This window comes from Vanacampus margaritifer, chromosome 5, assembly GCF_051991255.1.
Source record: "Vanacampus margaritifer isolate UIUO_Vmar chromosome 5, RoL_Vmar_1.0, whole genome shotgun sequence".
NCBI classification, from domain to species: Eukaryota; Metazoa; Chordata; class Actinopteri; order Syngnathiformes; family Syngnathidae; genus Vanacampus; species Vanacampus margaritifer.
Window position 1 is genome coordinate 31,083,014 of NC_135436.1, and position 20,106 is coordinate 31,103,119.

General features: G+C 45.4%; 2 protein-coding genes across 6 annotated transcripts in view; one reads left to right on the forward strand and one right to left on the reverse strand.

The window, feature by feature from the left end:
* Positions 1-10,675, reverse strand: part of ltbp4 (latent transforming growth factor beta binding protein 4) — a 27,348-nt gene extending 16,673 nt beyond the window's left edge. The window contains exons 1-7 of one of the 2 annotated variants that reach the window (XM_077565132.1): positions 10,471-10,675; positions 8,179-8,234; positions 7,449-7,806; positions 6,313-6,479; positions 579-830; positions 427-506; positions 156-362 (exon numbers count right to left, since the gene is read on the reverse strand). In XM_077565132.1, the coding sequence (XP_077421258.1) occupies positions 156-362; positions 427-506; positions 579-830; positions 6,313-6,479; positions 7,449-7,806; positions 8,179-8,234; positions 10,471-10,619 (1,269 nt within the window). In that variant the 5' untranslated portion in view covers positions 10,620-10,675. The remainder of the gene's footprint in view (positions 1-155; positions 363-426; positions 507-578; positions 831-6,312; positions 6,480-7,448; positions 7,807-8,178; positions 8,235-10,470) is intronic. The other variant, XM_077565131.1, reaches the window with a different exon arrangement.
* LOC144051757 (interleukin-1 receptor accessory protein-like) lies at positions 10,644-19,757 on the forward strand. Of its 4 annotated transcripts, XM_077565147.1 has the most exons (12): positions 10,644-11,454; positions 12,119-12,195; positions 12,817-12,970; positions 13,546-13,635; positions 13,707-13,911; positions 14,858-15,026; positions 15,643-15,714; positions 15,780-15,906; positions 16,597-16,745; positions 17,169-17,312; positions 17,956-18,099; positions 18,984-19,757. In XM_077565147.1, coding segments are annotated over exons 1-12 (1,791 nt in total). In that variant the 5' UTR covers positions 10,644-11,452; the 3' UTR covers positions 19,442-19,757. The 4 variants fall into 4 exon arrangements, with proteins under 4 accessions (XP_077421273.1, XP_077421276.1, XP_077421278.1 ...); XM_077565150.1 differs by lacking the exons at positions 10,644-11,454; positions 12,119-12,195; positions 13,546-13,635 and having other exon boundaries at positions 12,823-12,970; positions 13,675-13,911; XM_077565152.1 differs by lacking the exons at positions 10,644-11,454; positions 12,119-12,195; positions 13,546-13,635; positions 13,707-13,911 and having other exon boundaries at positions 12,823-12,970; positions 16,597-16,939.
* The last annotated feature ends 349 nt before the right edge of the window (positions 19,758-20,106 follow it).

Below are 20,106 nucleotides of genomic sequence, written 5' to 3' on the forward strand. Positions count from 1 at the left end.
GACAAAGGCCAAACCTAAATAATGCACTTCACACATAATGACTCGTAAAAGTTAAGCAAATAAGCAATGTTTTTCACTTCACTTTCAAACATTTTGCTATAATGAGGCAAAACAAAATCTGGCTTCAAGTATTGCGAGTGCTCGCCATCGCTCACCTGTCCGTCTTTGACCTCCCTGAAGCAGTACTTGAAGCCGGCGTGTTGGCCGTAGACGCCATCGCCCGCAAGCGTCTGGGCCCGGATGCCGCCCTCCACCGCCGTCCGGGCCTGTACGTCCCCCCGCGTCATCGGCGCCGGAGCCCCCGCCGACCCGGACAGCATGCCGGACGAGAGCGGCGCCGGCGCCGGCACGAATCCTGACACCTGAAGGCACAAGCGGTGAGCGGCAGCAAACGGGTCGTCCAAACGTGGAAATCGGAGCTCGGACCTTTATCACCTGATGGACCTTCACGCTGGCTTCAGGCGGGTGCTGCACCCTCACCTTCACCAGGGATGCTCCAGGTGCACCTGGGAACAAGAACTTGGACTTCAAAGTAGGGTTTCAAACGGTTTTGGAACCTCAAAGGACGGACTCAGCACCTGCCAAGTCCTGGTCCGGACCCCCCAATGGCAGAAGGAACTCAGACCGGGTCAGGTCCATATCGGACGCCATGACGGACACACGGGGGGGCTTGACGATCTCATTGGGCGAGGAGGAGGAAGGCGTGGCTTGCGAGGAGGCCCGGGAGGCGACGGGAATGTGGCAGAACTTTCCGGTAAAGTTTGAGGGGCAGAGGCATCGATCCTTCAGCAGACACACACCTCCGTTCTTACACAGCAGACGACACACAACTACACAAAGACACGTTTGCGTGGTCAGCACTTGAGGTCAAGGCTGTCACCTGCCTTGAAACCCGACTTGCACGTTTGGAACCCGAAGCCAGGCTTGATACGCTACTGCGAAACCACGACAGCCCATTTTGAATCCCAAACAGTGACTTGGTTGAAACCCTAACTTTAAAACTTTTGGCTCGTCCTTTGGCTCCGAAAAATAAACAAATAAAACCTTTGGGTCACGGTTTTGAAGAAACAGGACTTTGAACTAGGCTTACAAGCCTTCATTGGGGTTTTAAAGTAGGGGTTCAAACCAGGACGAGGGTTTGAAAGAGGTTAGGGTTTCAAATGAAGGTTTAAAGCCGGCATAAGTAGGGTTTGAAGCCCGGGTAGTTTTTGAAAGCATCGTTTCGGGTCAGGTTCTGCGGTCTAAAGCCAGAGTTAAGGTTTCAAAGTTTTTGTGTGTCAAAGTCAAGCCAATCTTCAAATTTGGGTTGCAAGAAGAGTTTCAACTTTAGCTGTAAGGTTTTAAACAAGGCATGAGACTTCAAAGTAAGGCTTATCATTTCAAACTAGCATTTAAATAAGGTCTCAAATCAGGGTTTGGATTAAAAAGGCGCCTTTCACGTCCCGTGGATGTTGTCAGGGAAAGTTTTGCACACGGCTGTCGTGCAGCAATACACTGTGGGAGGCGTCGGCCCCGTTGCTAGGATACCGGGCCGGTCAGGTGACGTAGTGTTGAACGAAAGCAGCCGCGCGCACACGCACACGCTTCCCACTTCCTGGCCAGACAGGAAGTGCTGCTAACGAGCAGATAACGCTGCACTCGGGAAAGGCGCTTGAGTGTTTGTTGCATCTCAACTTTTGTACAATCTTTGCCCTCACTAGTACTAAGACGAGTCAGAGCACTAGTAGAACGACGAAGGTCTTCCAAGTTTTTTTTTGCTCTACTGCCTTCCAATGCTGTATTGCAATTCTGTGCACTAGTAAAACATTTGTGAACTAGTTGACATCTTGTACTAGATGTTGACTAGTACAATTGCATTTTGTCACTAGTAGCATGCAGCTGTCAACGAGTGCACATTTTTTTCTTGACTAGTAACATGCAGCACCCAAGTCATTCTACTAGTAGAACAAATAGGCTGCACGGGTGATATGACGAGTATACTAGTGCAATAGTAGAACAACTACAAGTTTTCAGTGAGGAAAATGTATGCATTTGGTTCTGTGGCTTTGGGTTTTGGTTTGCTTTTGGGTGTTCATGTTTTTTGTTGTCTGAGTGCTCCGTGTTTTGCGTTCCTCGTCTCGTTATGTCTAACCACGTCCACCTGTGTGTTGCTTCCCTTACAGTTTACTAGTGCGGTTGAATTTGAATTAGGCTACGTTTAAGAGCCACGTTAATGACGGTACCAAGTTTGAGTTTGTCCACAAATTGTCTGGCGTCAAAATGTGCGCGTGCATTTGCAAGTCAGTGATTGCCGTTGGTTTATGCGCCGATGCATCGTTTCGAGCTCGGCTAATTAGCATTGCATGGACGAGACATTTGCAATCAAATGCCGATTGTGTCAATCGGCTGGCAAAGCGACTCACAGACTCTGAAGCCGTCTCCGATGGGCCGTCCTGCCGCCGGGCCACTGAACAGGGTCGTCACGTTGCCGCGCTGGCAGTGATTGACGCAACGCTGCTGGCTGCAGCGCACCTTGCAGATGGTGGGCGTGAACATCACCTGCACCCTGTCCGCCCCGCCGGGGGCCGCCCCGCCGGGGGCCGCCCCGCCCGGGGCCGCCCCGCCCGGAGCGCCGACCGACTGGCCGCGGGCCGCCAGGGAGAAAGAGACCACCAGGATGAAGACTAGCCTGACGCGCAGCATGACCACGTTGGGGACTCCTCAGAAGGACAAGATTGGCAACATCCGAACCGGAAGGAGGGTGAGGACCAGAACGGGGTCTGGTTCCCAAGCAGCACCAGAAGAAGCAAGAAGAAGAAGGAGACCAAGAAGCTGTGCTTCCGAAAGGGTTGGGTTCTTCAGCGGCGTTCTGTCTCTGCCGCTCTCCAGCGAGACTTTGAGAGTTGTAGAGCGGGAGAGGAATTTAATTGAAAGCAGTGAAGCCGCTTGGGCTCGGGTCCAACATAAACGTTTTGTCAGAAAACGCCCACTCCTGCCGTGGCCGCCGCCCTCCTTTGTGGCGTTCCCCGGCCGTCCTGGTGCAGCTCGCGAGCGGCCGTAAATAACAAGTCAACACGGCCAGCGTCTCCCCGCGTGTCTCGGCGATGATGCAACGAAGGCTGGAGTAAAAAAAAATAAAAAAACTGAAGGAAAGCCTCTTAAGTCTTTTTCTGCGCGCGCGCACGCACACGCACACACACACTTTGTGTTGCTAGCTTGCGTGAGTGTGTTGCGCTGCGCACACACGTGGAATAAACACACTATCATGTGTTGCGCACTCTAACAGCCACAAGCCACGGATGTTTATGGCATTTACTCACCATCACAAAAAGTGAAGCCACCGGCGGCCATCTTACGTTGCTGCTTGCCAAAAGTTGATTTGATTTGCAGCGTTTTCACCTTCGTGACGGTCTGGAAGGAGAAAGTGGCAAACTGCGTCGCGTACGCTTGTACCAAGAAGCCAGCGAGAAGGGCCACGTGTGCCTTGCACGGATAAGAAGAGGATTATTTTGGGGGGTGGGGGTCTCTTTTAGCGTTAGCGAGTGTTTGGGAGGGTCGCAAATTGTAGTCAGTGTTTGTTCAAGGTCACAAATGGTTGCAAAGACTTTTGCCAACGTTTTTTCTTGTCGCTAGGAAGTTTGAAACATTTCTGTTGACAGCAGGTTTTCAAACTAGATTGTCCATTCAAACCAGTAGTTATTATTAGCCATTAGGTTTATATGGAATCTTTTTTGTAAAGAAACTCATAAATCATGACTGAAAGGCTCCTAAAAACTTCCTCCACTAAATCTCAGAACGTGCGCACAAAGAAGAACGAGCGAGTGACTGACAGGTGGCAAGCGTGGTTGCAGTCTCAAAAAGGCCGATTGAGGGAATTGGAAATGTTTGTGAGCCCATTTGAAAACGAATGGTCTCAGCTCTGCATGAATTATAAAAGCAGCCACACACCTGACGCGGTCATTCGTCCTCGGTTGCCAGGACACGTGAAGGCGATGACGCCGTGTTCATGTATTCATTTTCCTCTCTGCTTCGGGGAAAAGCAAACATTCAGTACAAGTTTTGTTTGTTTTTTTCTGCTTTTTCACTTGTGGGCTATTCAATATGCATTTTTATTATTTTTTTTAAATATCTTGCTAGATATGTGAAAGTGCTTCCTTACGGGCACAAATCCTTTCTTTCAAATTCATGCATTTGAAAGATTCTTAATAAATCCCCATTTGAAATGTTGAAAATTCCCAAACAAGCAGCCAACGTGCAAAGCTCGGCTGGTCCGTTCGGAACATTCCGCTTCCTGTTTGCCATCGAAGCAAAGTTGCACACTTCCTGCATGATGGCCGAGAACAACATGGCCTTCACAGACTGACTGGCGTTTGTGTTCAAACTTTTTTGAAGTCTTGTGGGACCGCCATAAGAAAAAGTTTTTTTTAAAGCTCATTAAGCACCTTTTTACATGTTTTTAGGCGGGGCGGGTGTGGCTAAACAAAGAAGTCTTGTTGGTGTTTCTGTTCGGCTATATGAGCTCACGTCCTGACGCACGTCACCTGACACGCGCACTCACTCGAACCTTCCATCACAGCACAAGACGACGGCAACAAAGCAACAAGCCAAGCCGAGCGCCAAAACGTGGCCCGCCTGAAGACGGACGCACGTCAACAAACGTCAACAAACGTCATCCATCTCTAACACTTCAACCTTTTAAAAAGTTCTAATTAAAGATGACATACAACTGAAATGTAATGTACAAACTTCATTCTAAAGTTTGATTGGATTTCATGTTTTAAATGAAATGACTCAAACATTTGTATTGATTTCAGTTCTTTTACACACCACAAGAGGGAGCCTCTGTAAGTTGAAATGTGTGCAAATGTGCAAAGACAACACCACTTGGTGGCGCTAATGCACCACTTTACTGCACCAAAAGACACCACAGAAGAAGGGCAAGGAAGAACAATCATTTCGGTACAGTCGTGCTTCGGGTTGGCCTTTTCCATGTTTGCTGCTTTTCTGGAGAGCAAATTTCATTACTGAGCAAAATTTCTCATAAAAATAAAATACAATTTAATTGTGGGTATTTTGGGGGGACTTGGACCAATTAATTGCATTTCAATTCATTTCAATGAGGAAAGACGTTTTGAGTTTAAATGGTGGTCACGGAGCAAATGAAATCATATCTCAAGGCACATTTTTAAAGTGATAATAATATATTTTATATACGATGGGCTTTGACAAAAGTGGATGTGGCTACGGTGCGGCACAAAAACAGGAAGTGGTGCTCGTAGGAAGGAATCAGCGAGCGCGTTTACGTTCCTTATCTGAAGCTCACAAAGCCCCCAAAGCGCCATTCCTCAACAGTGACATCACCACCAGCTTGTTTTTACTCCCCGCGTGCATGCGTGCGTGCGTGCGTGTGCGTGCGTGTGCGTGCGTATGCAACACGTCAATCAGCAGCTGCATATCTGCACATTCCCGATTAGAGAAAACAACAAATAGGAGGTGCGAGACAATAAATGTATGTCGTGTTGATGTTAGCGTGATTAGCTTAGCGGCATTCTTACAAGATAAACATACATTAGTACGCACGTGCACACGCCGCATGAGGTCAGTGGAAATTGTTCCAAATAACATCGTGGGAATGTGCATGGAAAATCGATGTACAGTATAATCACCCTGCCATGTAAGGCACTATATTCCAAAAATAGCTCATCAGTGATGGGACATTGTGATTTCCTAGGAATGCTGTAGAAGTGATCATTTGAAAATGTGGACACTGGCAGAGATTTACAGAAATAAAGTGTTGCATATTGCGACAGTATTTGTTTCCTAATTTTTGTGAGAAATTATTGCAACATCTTATTATATATTTTCATGTATTTACTGACGTTAGCACTAAATGATCAAGTTAGCTAAGCAACATTTGTTAAAGTTAGCATTAACTAATGAGGTTAGCATCATTTGACGACTTTAGCACTATGAGGTAATATTAGCGCTATTTGCGAGAGTTCAAATTATTTGATAGCATTATTTGGTAACGTTATCACTAAGTGACAGTTAGCATCATTTGATAAAGTTAGCATTGCGTGCTCATGTTAGCATTACAGTATTGATACCTTGATGTGATAAGGTTAGCAGTATTTGAGATAGCATTATGCGTTTTAGTTAGCATTATTTAAAGTTAGCATTATGTGCTAAAGTGAGCATTATTTGATAGTATTTTTTGTAGTTAGCATTAGTTGATGAAGTTAACATTATGTGATGAGGTTAGCATTATGTTGTCGAGTTAGCATCAGCTGATAGTTAGAATGATGTCCGAAAGATAAATTAGCATGACGTTACCTGCGGGTGCGTGTGCGCGCACGGTGACGTTGCCTTGGTGGGAAAACGATGTTCCGACGTTGAGTCTCTTCTTCTCCTTCTCGATATGCTTCATCAGGACGGCAGCCATCTTGTCTCTTTTACCTGCCGCCATCTTCTTCATCAGGACGGCCTGAGCCTCACGCAGACTGTCAAGTTATTATTTTCACAATGAATAAAAAAAATTAAATAACACATCACAGGGCAAATCTAGCAATATATTGTTTTTTACAGACCTGTCCTGACTGGCTACATTTAGCATTTCAAATTACATTTCAGTTGAGTTATAAATATTTTCAAATAAAATAATTTGGGGAATTTTAGATGATTAATGTGACATTAAATTAGTCCCCAGAAAGTTATTCTTCTGCGAGAGAAAAAAAATAATTTAAAAACGAGGCTGCAAAAGGAAAAGAGAATAGAATTGTATTTTTCTACAAAAAAACAATTTTAAATGAGTTGAATTTTACAAGTTGTAAATTATTTCGCAAATGATGCAATAATAATGCCAAAAAACTTGCAATCTTACATAAATGAAAATGTATGTGTTTGTAAATGAACATTGGGGGCAAATAATATTAATAATAATAATGGATTGGATTTTTATAGCGCTTTTCTAGACACTCAAAGACGCTTTACAATGGAACGGAGACATTATTGATGCACTCACACGTTGACACTGTGGTGGCGCTAAGCTACTTAAGTAGCCACAACTGCTCCGGGGAAGGAAGACTGACGGAAGGAAGCGTGGCTGCCAGCGTGCGCCTACGGCCCCTCCCACCGCCACCAAACATTCGCACCTTCCATACACCAGTGTGAGTAGCAGCACATTGGTGTGTCAAGTGCCTTGCCCAAGGACACGACCACACATGACTTGGGGAGATGGAACCGCCGACCTTCTGGTTACTGAACGGCCGCCACGCATAAATACATTCGTAGCAGTGCTTTGGCATTGCTTTGGTGCAAAGCAAGTGTAATGAAGTGAATTGAGGAGTTTCATTTGGACAAAAGTCGTGCTTTGGCGTACGTTCATTTAGCAGCCACCAAAGCGTTGTGGGGAACCCGCAGCCCAGCCAGGATATGCTGAACGTGACCCAGGACCAAGTTTGGATCCTCACCTGAGAAAAACCTGCTTTGCTGCTCCCGCCTTCAGCTTCGGTCCGGCTGACGGCTTCAAGGGCGTCCGTCGGGCTTCCCGAGAACTCCAAGACACGCTTGCGTTTCCTTGCAGGAGGTCCTCGGTGAGAGGCCGTCTTGTGGAGTCTGTCGCTTCCTCGCGAGCAGGTCCATAAGTCTTCTGCTTCGGTCCGTTCGCTAGCTTTGAGGAAGCTCCGGAGTTGTCCGATTCGGGACTCGGATTTGGATTGAGAAATGCGGGTGGGGCCAGATGAGCTCCAGGTGACGATGTTGCCTTGGAAAGCGCACAGACGCCTTTTGGAAAGCAGGAGGAGCCACGGCAACGAGGAGGACAACGCTCTGCAGGAGGACACCAGGAGGAGATGAGCAAAGGAGACAAGGGAGAGAGGACGCAAGGACGTGAGGACGCGAGGAAAGATGCCGCTTAGGACGTCGACTCCCGCCACTCAACTCAACTCCATATTTAGTGAGCATTTGGAAACAACCACCACAATTTTCTTAAGATGGAACTCAGTGTTAACAGCACAGGCCCTAGAATTGAACCCTGTGGAACACCATCCGTTGCGTTATATGTATACATGTCAATTCATGTTGCACATGTGAGCGCTTTTCACACGTTCATACAAACACAAACATCCACAGACACACACACGGCCATTTTTGCGGGGGAGAGAAACGATGAAAGCAGCCATCTTGAATGTTTGTCCTCACGTTTGATACACGTGCCGGTCCTCATCCTCGCTACCGGATCTGCACATGCGCCCCATCTGCACACACACACACGTCTACAATATGACTTTTCCTCTGGCAAAATATGCTGACTTGAAAGTGTTGCAGCAGGTGAGCGCTTATGCTAACAGCTGCCAACACACACACACACACACACACACACGCACACACAAGATTTGGTCAAAAGAAAAGTGCAAGAAAGCAAACCCTTACCAAAAAGCAGTATACTTTAAGTACATAATATAGAGTATACTTAAGTTTATTTTTTGAGTGTACTCATTCTTGAACTAAAAGTAAAGTTTAGGTCAACTCCTTGGGACTAAATTGGAACATTTTAGTACACTTAAAAGTATACTTAAGTATATTTTAAAGTATATCAAGAAGTATACTTGAGAAAACTTTCATGAGCACTTTATAGTATATTTAAGTACACTATTAAGTATACTTCGTGGTACACTTATGTCCAGTTTAATTGACAGCAAAAAGCCCAGTGATGAATTGTCAGGGATGGAACCAGCGAACACTGGTACTGCAGGTAGCGACCTTTAACCTCTAGGCTATCCAGCCACATGGTCTTTAGTGCCTTTTTCAATAAATCTAACCTGTCATTTTGGTTCCTTAGCAAGTGCCTTCTAAGTATATACTAAACAGTAAGTAAACGTTTAGTATATGTTTTAGTATACTGACAAGTACACTTAACATTTACTTGGTGGAGTATTCTTCCAAAAAGTACAAGAAAAGTAAACTGGAAGTATACTCTCCTAATTTGGAGTATACTTCAAACATACTTAAAGATACTTCTTTTTGGTAAGGGAAGTGATAAGATAACGCATAATGTCGTTCTTTTTTTTTCGTTTTTTGCCGATGCCGATTGTGATCTGTTGTCATTCTTGCGTTTGTTCAAATCCAAATAGTTTTTTAGCGTCGTTCTTGAAAAGATGTTTGGAAGAAGAACCCGAATGACTTTGAAGTTGAGGTTGGCTTCTTCGGCTTTGTTGGTCAGATATCCTGATATTGTATGTCAGCGGTGAGCCACGACGACTTCAACTTTATCATTTCAGCGCTAAGAGCCCAAAAGTAGCGTGATGGCGCAGCTCACGTCGCCGTGCCACAGGAAGCGTTTGCTTTGTCGCGTTTGTTGCTTGGCGCGCCTTGTTGACGTTGGTCGGCGACCAGGAAGTGCCACAAAGTGCGTCGGCAAGCGAAAGGATGCCGCCTCTCGCCGAGGATTTCCACATTACTCACAGCTGGCTGCTCCTTTTGTGAGACGACACGATGGAAACACGACATACAATATCAGGATATCTGAGCAACAAAGCCGAAGAAGCCAACCTTGCGTTTCAAGCAACATTTGCCTGAAGCTCTGCTAGCTGAATGCTAAAAAACAAAGCAAACCTCCAATGACACGTTAGCATCGATATTCGCCGTTTTACAAGCAAGAGATATACCTCGCATAGATTCCTTATCTTCTGTGAAACGTGACAACAATATTACATCGTCTAACTGGATGTTAATCAAAGAAGTCTATTTTTCAGTTTGTTTCTGTATGACAGTACTTAGCACAACAAATCTCCAACAAATGCTGATCATGCATTCATTCATTCACAATACGTTTTCAAGAAAAATTGGGAAAAATTGGGATTAAGTGTGTGTGGGGGGGGGGGGGGGCTGTGTAAAAAATAAAAAACACAAATGTTTAAAAATATTGAGAAAGAAATTCCCGGGTGTCAAACTGCGAATATGCAAATCACCATTAACCACTAGATGGCAGACTTAGCTGCCTGCGCTTAGACTTTTTTTTTTTGGGGGGGGGGGGTTAACCGCAAGAGTAGGCTTACTATTTATTGGTGCAATGATATGCAGGACAAACATCAAATCGGAATAATTTTAAACTTAAATTGTGTTTATGTTTGTGGAAAAAAAAGCAAAGTTTTTGCTCTTAATTTGTGTTGGCTGTGGAGCGATTTTGTGTGAATGAGAAATTAAATGAAATATATTAAGAGCACGTCTTTTGTCCATATCCAGTACAGCATATTTGTCACTTTGTCAAGTGCACGGTCCTCTATGTGGCCACCCAAGTAGCAATAATGACAACGGGTCCTTCCAGTTGCCCATCCTTGACCTGAACAGCATGAGAAGGTTGAGAAAAGCAGCATGTGAACAGCCACGTGTGTCATGCATCGACGACGTTTCACCCTCGAAAAAAGCCGCAGTCAACACGCAAACATCGCTCAAGTAAGTGAACTTGTTGGGACAGTGCATGGCGGCACTGACCTCCCATTCCAAGACGGCTCCCTTCTGTCCTCCCCCGGCCTCCGCGTCTCCAAGGCTCGGTGCCGGTGCCGGTGCCGGTGCCCGTCGGAGGCGTGCGCGCCGCTGTGCATCCACGCGGTCGCGCACACGCAGAGCAGGAGCACGCGCATGGCGGGGGAAAAGACGAAGAGTCTGGCTACAAAGTGGGAGATTTCATTTCGTTGGGGTGTGAAAGAAAGTGCAACTTGCCCCAAGTGGCTGGGCCAATTGGAAGCCAAGAAGAGGAACGCTGGTGGTCACGTGAGACCTGGTGGTGTCACGTGAGCGGGTAAACTATTCAGATGGAGAAAAAAATGGGCAATAATGCTAATTATTATTTTTTTAAACGATCACAACAACTGATATAAATGATGAATGTATATGTAGACTTTTTATAATCATTTTTATTGTATTATTTATAAAAAGTTATCCAAATGAGACCATTTGTCTCAGCCAAATGAAAACAAAGTTTTAGGCAGGGAACCAGATAATGCAACAAATCATGCAAGACTCCTCACCGCCACTAGAGGGAGGAACTGTGCGTGTGTGGTGACGTCAGTGGGAAAATCCCACGGTCAGTGCCGCCATGCACTGTCCCAACAAGTTCACTTACTTGAGCGATGTTTGCGTGTTGACGCTGCGGCTTTCTTTTTTTTTTAAATGGATGTCGCAATATTAAAAACAGAAAACTCGCAACCACAGATAGGAACTGACGCCACTTCCTACATACACACGCGCACTCACACTTGGTTGCTCAGTTGATCGACTTTGAACGCCGTTCGTGCACTTTTTTTTTAAACGTCCGACAGCTTTTTGGGTTGAATGAGTGCCTAAGTGCGCATGCGTACGTAATGTTCTCAAGTGTTGGATAACTGCTGCCGAGCAGTCTCTTTTCAGGACGCCGAAGTCTTGGTTCCGTCTGGACTGTGACGTGCTAGCAGACACATGCTACCAGCTCGTGCTCATGTGAGTCAATTGTTTGCTTTTGTCTTATTTTGAGCTTTTTGTCGATGGACTCTGTTAGCGCCTCACTCGCGCTATTCTGCTTTGTATGATCTTCATCTTGACCTGATTTTTTTTTCAGTTACACTCATTTTCACATATCTGACTGTATGGGAAATTGAGCTTTAACGCGCCTTAATGTAATATAAGACAAAATCATATCACATTCATTGAGCTCACATTATTGAGTGCGAATAAATTTAGAGTAGATGTTATCTCCAAAAGTCCCAAAACAGACTCTTCCTGATCTTATTTTATTTAAGGATATTCATCGAACTGATTGGACCTGTTGAGGTATTGGTACTTTTAAGTGGCTATTTTCGGTCAGGAACTGGAAATGTGAAGAATAGAAAATTGCCTGCCATTGATGTCATGTATCAGTTTTTTTTTTTTTTTTTTTGAAAATGTTATGTATCAGAGGTACTTTAGTGGTATTGGTACTTGTTGTGTCTACTCGGTGACACAAATTTCCTGACGCGATTTGAATTTCATTCACAAGAGTTCAATTCGACAGCCTCCCGAACACGTCAACAAATTCACACGCTTGTCACGGTGCTTTCCAACTCACTTGTGAACGCGCACGTTTGTATTGGTGAGAGAAAGTGATGTCATGTGGTGTCGTGTGCAGGACATCGGCCATCTTCTCCGTGCCTTTGCTGGTTGCCATGGTGACGGCAGAACTCCACGCACCTCCTGAGCCGCCAGGTGTTTGCCCATTCTGCTTCAACTGGATGCAAACACAAAGCAAGCCTGCCTTAAATTAGGCTCTATTTTTTTTTTATTCTGAATGTTTTTCCCAAATTCCAATTTTTTTACCATTCATTCCCAATGGCACATTTAACATTTCATTCCCATTTGAAATTGAAATCATTCTGTCCATTCAATTCTCTTTGGCAACAGTTTTCAACATGCCCAAATGTTCACATATAAAACATTTCCAATTTTTCACACACAAAAAATACATAAATCCCATATGAGGACATATTCTACATCATTCACTCGTCGTCCCTCCAAATTACTTGACCGATTCAAACCATTCCAACTTCAACATGTTCCGATCGTTCGAGCCATCTCAAAGATTTTTCATTCACAAAATTCACCACATTTTCTAAAGCCCAAAATTCAAAAGAAATCTTTACATATTTACCTCCAGTTTGCCCGTACGTATATTGACTGATTCGAACCATTGCAACATGTTCAGCGCATTCCAAATCATTCCACATTCTTCGATATTTTTTTATTCAGCCTTTCGGCCCTCACGTGCAATTTCTGCAGAATGTGTCAACGTGTACTTTCTAATGTGATTTTGTGTGTGCGTGTTGTTAGTGGCGAAGTGCGGCAAGTGGGTGGAGTCGCCATCTGGGTTTGTGCATGTCCTGGAGGGTGAGGCGACGTGGGTGCGATGCCCCCTCTTCCACCACAACGACTCGTCACACAACCTGACGTGGTACCGGGGACTTGAACAGCCAATCACGGACAAGTAAATGAAAAGCGACATCATCATCAATGCGGCCATCTGGTGCCAAATCGGAACGATTAATTAAATTGTCGACTTCACTAGTCAGCGAATAAGTTATGTTCCTGGTTCTCGTGAAGGGATGATGAAGAAAAAGAGATAGCCATGCTAAATGCTAAGCTAACATATATGGCACAGTTGAACCCTGGAATGAATTTCTTGGTGATTGAGTGGACTTTTCATAGACGTCTGACTGAAAGCGCGTTTAGCTAACTTTACACAGCAAAATAGCAGACAAATGAATAGAGAAGAGAAACTTCTACTCGCTAACCTGAATTGAAAACCGGAAACCACACTGTAAACTAGGTTGATGTCAGCCAGGAGGTGTGGCCTAGAAGGATAAAAGTACGAGTGTCAAATATTAGCCATATTACTCATGTTATTTGTTTTGTAATGACATTTAATCGTGATGTAGTTGTGTAGTATGTGATTGTGTCGATGTGCTTGCTGCCTTGCGATTGAGTGTTTGCGTTGTGCACGTTTTGTGAATTCTAACGTGATTGCGTTGTACTGAACGTGCTCGTGTCGTCGTGTCGCAGTGCGCGTCTCAGCAAACAGCGTGACAAGTTGTACTTTCAGCCGGCGGCGGCTGACGACGCGGGTTGCTACACCTGCATGCTACGCTCAGAGTATGTAACACGCACACGCGCACACATTTCATTCTACAGCCAGCATGACGGCCATCTTGCGCCTCCCGCAGGCAGCTGTGGGCATGCGCGAACATGTGCGTCACCGTCGTCCCCCGGCCGCAGGTGGCGCCAGAGGGTAGGAAATGTGACCTCCCGCTCGCCGCGGTGCCCCTTCAGGTCGTCGCTCCTTTGCAGTGCAGCAAGACTTTGGACTGCCCCGACTGGCGAGAGGCCTTCGACATGGCCGACAGTGTGCCTAACGTCACCTGGTACCACGTGAGAAAACTAACTAAATAAACTGAACTCAATTTGAAAAACAAACAAACGTTTTCATTAGCGAAGACAAATACAAAGGAATGAAATATAACTTATTTTGCGATTTAAGTGCGGCAGTTAGCTGAAGAGGAGAGATCAAATGGTTGTCTGGGACTTGTAGTCCTTCGGTTGTGTGTCGCCTACAAACAACATCATCTAGTGGCAGCAGCTGTGTTTGTGGCAGAATGGCTTCCCAACTTTCTGAAATGCGATGCTAGCTAACTATGGAGGACCGAGTGTAAAATCATATTTTCAGCCCAAAAAGTTTTCTGTACAAGCGGCAACGTAAGATGGCTGCCCGGTGCCCTCTGGCTTCAGCTGGAAGGAGCCGATTGACAGTCCAGCCGTATAGAAGTCGGTGATGGCGGCTCACCTTGAAAATGTCACATGACCAAAGTTGGAAAAAAGCTGAGCAGTGATTGGTTGTTAGCTGACCAGCTGTGATGTCATTTCCAGTCCACAGCAAGTGACAAAATGGCCGCCCTGCGCTATATAATGTTATGCTCCTTTCGGGTATATTGTTCTGTACTTATTCTATGGTTCAATAAAACAGTTTTAAAAAATTTTTATGGCCGCCCTGAGATGGATCAAAATGGTGGATTTTGATGCCTCATGCCAACACTGCTTGCCGTGATTGTTTTTGAAAGTTGGCACACAAGAAATATGCAAAATCTTTAAATGGATACAAATTTAATAGGAAGCCTTTAAAACAAAAAACAAAAAAAGAACAAACCCACTCTGAGAATTAATTAAAACTCAATACATGTAACGACCTACTAATGAGGAAGATTTCCAATCGTTTGTAACCCCAGCGAGGACCAATCGCTTGGCTTCATCCGACAGCCTCGTGAAAACACCACCAACGTCTGTCCTTCTGTTTGTCTTTCTGTGTGCGCGTGCGTGCCAGGAGTGCCTGGCGGCTGGCAAATGGACGAGCGACCGCGAGCAGGACGGCGCCCGCCTTGTCATTCACTCCATGCTGGACCACTACCAAGGCGTTTACCTGTGCCAGGTGCACTACCGGAGGGCCGGCAGAGCGCTTCACTTCACGCGCGGCCTCAACGTCAACGCCGTCAGTGAGGATGACGCACACGCACTCGCGACGCACGTCACACATGCTAAGCGTGGGCTCATATCGCAGATATCGCAGATATCGCAGAATCACAATAACAGCTTTTTGGGGAAATATTTGAACAACATCAATTTTAGTTTGCACTCAAATATAGAGAACATTTGGTACATTAAGAAATGCATACCATGTTAAGTGTTTTCTGTTTAAATCCTTCTTAGTAAGTCACAATGTCCCATCACAAGCAGTGATGTTCAAGTTACTGTCTCTGAAAAAGTAACATAACAATTTAAAAAGCGTAATGGAACTATAAAACGTGCAGAAATTTTGACAGGCGTCTTTATTTGTATCATCTTTCAAAACAAAAGTTGCTGTGCAATATGAAATCAATCAAATAATAATAATTAACTGAAGACATTGACAAGCAAACAGACTATTTTCAGCCTCGCGAGAAGAGAGAGACGAGGCGGGACATTACGAGAATTGCGTGCCACGGCGCTGCAAAACATGCAGACAAACAAAAGAAAGAAATGAGAAAGACAAACAAGCTCAACACTAGACGTGCACAGAAGCTCCGCCCACCTTTGTCTCCCCGCCTGAGCCGTTGTTTTTGTGTCGTCCAGTGCCGCCTTTCGTGCCCAAAGAGCCGAGCGTGCTGCATCCGACGGCCGAGCACGTGTTGCACGTGACGCCAGGTGAGCGTCGGCCTTCCCGCCTCCGCCAAGCGGCGCCTTTCACTTTGCCTCGCGCTTCCCGCCAGGCTCGGACGCGCGTTTGGAGTGCCGGGGACGCTTTCCCTACTTGGGCTCGGACCGGGACATCTGGTGGAGCGTGGACGGGAAGAAGCTGGAGCAGCTGGCGGAGCCCAGATTCTCCGAAAGCAAAAAGTAATCACCATTTGTGGTCTTGCGCTCCAAAACGTGCGCAAGGCTCCAAATGGTTGTCGGCTTCTTTACGCAGCAGTTTTCTCAACCAATGACTTCATTTGGGGTCAATTGATTCTTTTTTTTTTTTTTTTTTTTTTTGGGCAGGTTGAACGCAAGGCTTTCATTCATCGATAGCAAAATATTCACGTAACAAATGAACGTTTTCTTTTTATAGCATCAAAAAAATGTATTTCTTAAATTCCCATTGTGGTTAGCAGCAAACTGCATTTTCTTCTCTTCAAATTAAGGATCGCGCCGATATTGGCCATTTGGACAAATCTGACAGCCGATAAAAGCATTTTCATCTCAGGGAACTATTTCTATACATTTTCAGTTAACTTTATAATTGTGCTGCTGCCTCCTTGACTATTTAATAATCTGCATCAGTATCGGCTCTGGGAAAAAAACATATCGGTCTATTTCAGTAGTGCAACTTCCGCTGAAATGTAATATTTTTGAATAGGTTGGCAAAACTTTAAAAAATAAAAAAGCTCTACTGTAGTGTCATTTTAAGAACTTTTTTCCCTGTGCAGATCTCAAATGTCAAAATAATGTATTGTGAAAACAAATGCCATAATTCAATCGATTGGCAACATGGCAAGCCCGCACGTAAATATGCAAATGAGTATGTACGCCCTTGTTTGCGCTCAGGCTGCTGAGCTCCAAATACGGAGACGACATCGTGGAGAGCGTCCTGCTGATCCGGAACTTTGGCCCCGCGGACCTCGGCAAGACGTACAACTGCTCCGTCTGGAACCAGCGAGGATTCCAGACGTGGAGAGCGCGGCTGGAGGTGGAAGGTCAGCTCCGGGTTTTTTTCTTTTTAGGTTGCCTCGCCGCCGTCAGGAAGTGACTTGGAGTCCAGCTGGGGGGGGCAGGACGGGGGGCTCGCACGGTCAAAAAGGCGTGGCAGACCGCTGGGCAAATGCAGCTCGGCTCCTTATTCCAACCTGTCGACTCCACAAAGCGTCCAAAAGTTCCTCTGGTTCCATCGGTGACTCTTGTCTTGATACTCATTTGCATATTTAGATGTGGGCGTGGCGAGGGACGCCCACATTTCCACTTGAATTGAGAGATATTTAATTGATGTCTTTTCTAGTTGCATATGACGGCAATGTTTTTAGGCACTAACAGTTTTGGCACTTGAATGTTGTACGTCAATCAATATGCGGGTTCCGTCCAATCAGGAAGGAATGTTTGTTGTTCCCGCTTGTCGCTTTCAGCCTCCGTGCCGTGGGTGGAGCTGGCGTGCGGTGCGTCCGCCATGTTGGTGACGTGGATGCTCCTCCTGGCGTTGTACCGCGTCTTCCGGCTGGAGCTGCTGCTGCTCTACCGGTCCCGCTTCGGTACCGACGAGCGGCACGCGGGTGAGCGACGCCTCCTCTCTCCGGCCCGGCACGTACCGGCAACTCAAAAGTATCGGGACGCAATCGCAGCTTGGCTTGGAACATTTGCACTTCATCCCTGGAATTTCTCACAGGAAGTTCAAATTCTAAGTGAATATGGCTGCCTGAGGAAATCGGTGACGACCAATCACGGCCAGCCATGATTGGTCGTTACCAATGTAACGCCAGCCATGATTGGTCGTTACCGCCTTCCTCAGCACAGGTGATGTCATCTTCAATGGGCCGCAAGTGCAAAAGTTTTATTAAATGTTCATGAAAAATGATGAAATTCATTCTTGACAAAATCTGAACTTTTTACTGCTGAAAATGAGTCGAGCATCGCTTCAAGTTTGTTGCTTCAAATGAAACGTCAACGGCAAAGGATTCACTCCAGCATCTTGTCCAGGAGTGCAAAATGTCACCTGGACAGACAAAATCCACTTTTCTTCCACTTGCTGCAGCGCTTTCCAAACACGTGTTTTGTAATCATGACTTGTCAATCTGCACTGTTTTGATATTTGTTCTTGATGGACTTGAGCAGAAACTTTTTCTCTGCCAACGTTGCGTTGCACCACGTCAGGCGATTTCCTGTCGATGACGTGCGTGTGCGCGTGTTTGCGTGCAGACGATAAGGAGTTCGACGTGTACATCTCGTACGCCAGAAACAGCGAGGAGGAGGAGTTTGTCCTGACGACGCTCCGCAGAGTGTTGGAGAACGATCTGGGATACGCCGTGTGCATCTTCGACCGAGACAGCCTGCCAGGCGGGAGTGAGTTCACGCTTCAACGCACGCGCGCGTGTCTGGGGAGGCCCGAAAATGGCAACATTTAAATGAAGAAATACAGATATAAAAATACAAAAACATTTTAAAATTCAATAGATACATAAATAAATACAAATATTAAATATTAAAAAACAAGAGAAAAATGTAAATAAATATAGACATTGAATTAAATGTCAATAAATAAAAAGGCTCTGCTCTCATATTTATTTATTTCATGTTGCAGACGCTGTTATTTTTTAATCCCATTTTTCATTTTTGTATTCATTAAAATTCTATTTATATATTTTTTTAATTACATTTTTGAATCAGATTTTTATATCCGTTTTTATTGTCACTTATTTTTTTGTTGCTGTTTTTGTTCCTCCAACACGTCACTCGGCCCCTCCCACACTTACGGGAACTAAAAGTTTAGCTTTTTACCTCCCACTCTTGTTCGATTTATTATTATTTTTAACCCAGCAAAAACTTTGAATGATTTCTCCTGAATTCATGGAAATAATTCTCTTTACAGATTTTTTTTTTTTTGAAGCATTCTTGTCAATAATTGGACAACTAGTCGATCATCAAATTAATCAACAGCTATTTTGATCATCGATTCATCGTTTGGAACCAAATCCTTCCAGAACGAAAATGTTTACGCAATCAAAATTTCCATTGGGTCATTCAATAATCCGATAGAATAATTGTATTGAAAAGAAAGCTCACTCAGCCAATTTGTCTTTCTTTCCGAGACCAATGAAAGCGTTGAGATTTGCTCACGTGCGACTAAACGTGATCCCGTTCGCTCCGGCAAATACGGCGTGGACGTGGCTAATTTGGATCCTTCCTTCCTTCCTTCCTGTCCTCCTGTCCTCCTGTCCTCCCGTCAGCCATCACCGACGAGACGCTGAGCTTCGTGGCTCGCAGTCGCCGCCTGGTGGTGGTTCTGGGCCCCGGCTACGCTCGCCAGGGCTCCCAGGCCCTGCTGGAGCTCAAGGCGGGCGTGGACGGCCTGGCGGGCGGCCACCTGCGGCTCATCCTGCTCCAGTACAAGCGCGTGCGGCGGCACGAGTGCGTGCGCGAGCTGAGGCGGGCGCGCGTGGCGCTGGCCGTGGTGCGCTGGCAGGGCGAGCCGTCGCGGGAGATGACGTCGCGCTTCTGGAAGAAGCTGAGGCTGGAGCTGCCCGTCAGGAGGTTGCCCGGCACCCGTCGCGGGGATGACGAGGGCGGCAAGGAGGCGGGGCTAATGACCACGCCCGACCGCGATGGGTCTCCTCGCGAGCGCTCAACTTCACCAAAAAGTCCGTCCATTGCTTTTGCAAAGGGCTTCTCCACTTTGGGCTGCTGAGAGACGCAGGACACACCCTGGACTGGTCGCCCACATTGGAAAACTAAACCTCACATGTGTCGAACCGTGGCTGTTGAATATTGCACATTTTCCATATTACTGGGATAGTTAACATGCACCTAAATAAATGACATTTTTGGTTTTATATCTAAAGATTTTTATTTTTTTTTGATTGTGCAGTAAATAAGCAGCCTTTTTTAAAGGATTCATATTTCAAGCTCCCACTTAGTGGTCTCCTATTCTATGGGGATGTGCATTGGAAGGGATACTTGACTCAATGAGTCATTTTCAGTAGTAAAAAGTTTTCCAGAATGAATTTGATCGCTTCATTATTTTTCATGTACAATGAATACCTTTCGTTTTGGTCGAAGATTTGTGGTTGCAGCAGCAGCGGCAGGACGCGCATCCCATGAAATAAATATTTGATTTTCAGAAATAAAAAGACCAGGGTTCTCTACTCCTGAACTAAGGGTTAAGATTCAATTTAAGGTTTTTCAAATTTGCCTTTCAAACTGTAGTGTGGGTTTTAATGTTTTAAGTTGCCATCTTGTTGACATGTATATGCAACAACTTTCTAAAAGTGCAAATTGAAACACTCGTTTTAAAACGTTGACTGTCACTTAATTTACCATTTGTAGTCTGATACCGAAGTTAATGTGAATATG

Bases quoted from the DNA above. Each gene is read 5' to 3' on its own strand.
- LOC144051757 (XM_077565147.1), top strand. The intron at 16,746-17,168 runs GTCAGCTCCGGG...TGTCGCTTTCAG, and splicing joins AGCGCGGCTGGAGGTGGAAG to CCTCCGTGCCGTGGGTGGAG. The intron at 18,100-18,983 runs GTGAGTTCACGC...TCCTCCCGTCAG, and splicing joins AGACAGCCTGCCAGGCGGGA to CCATCACCGACGAGACGCTG.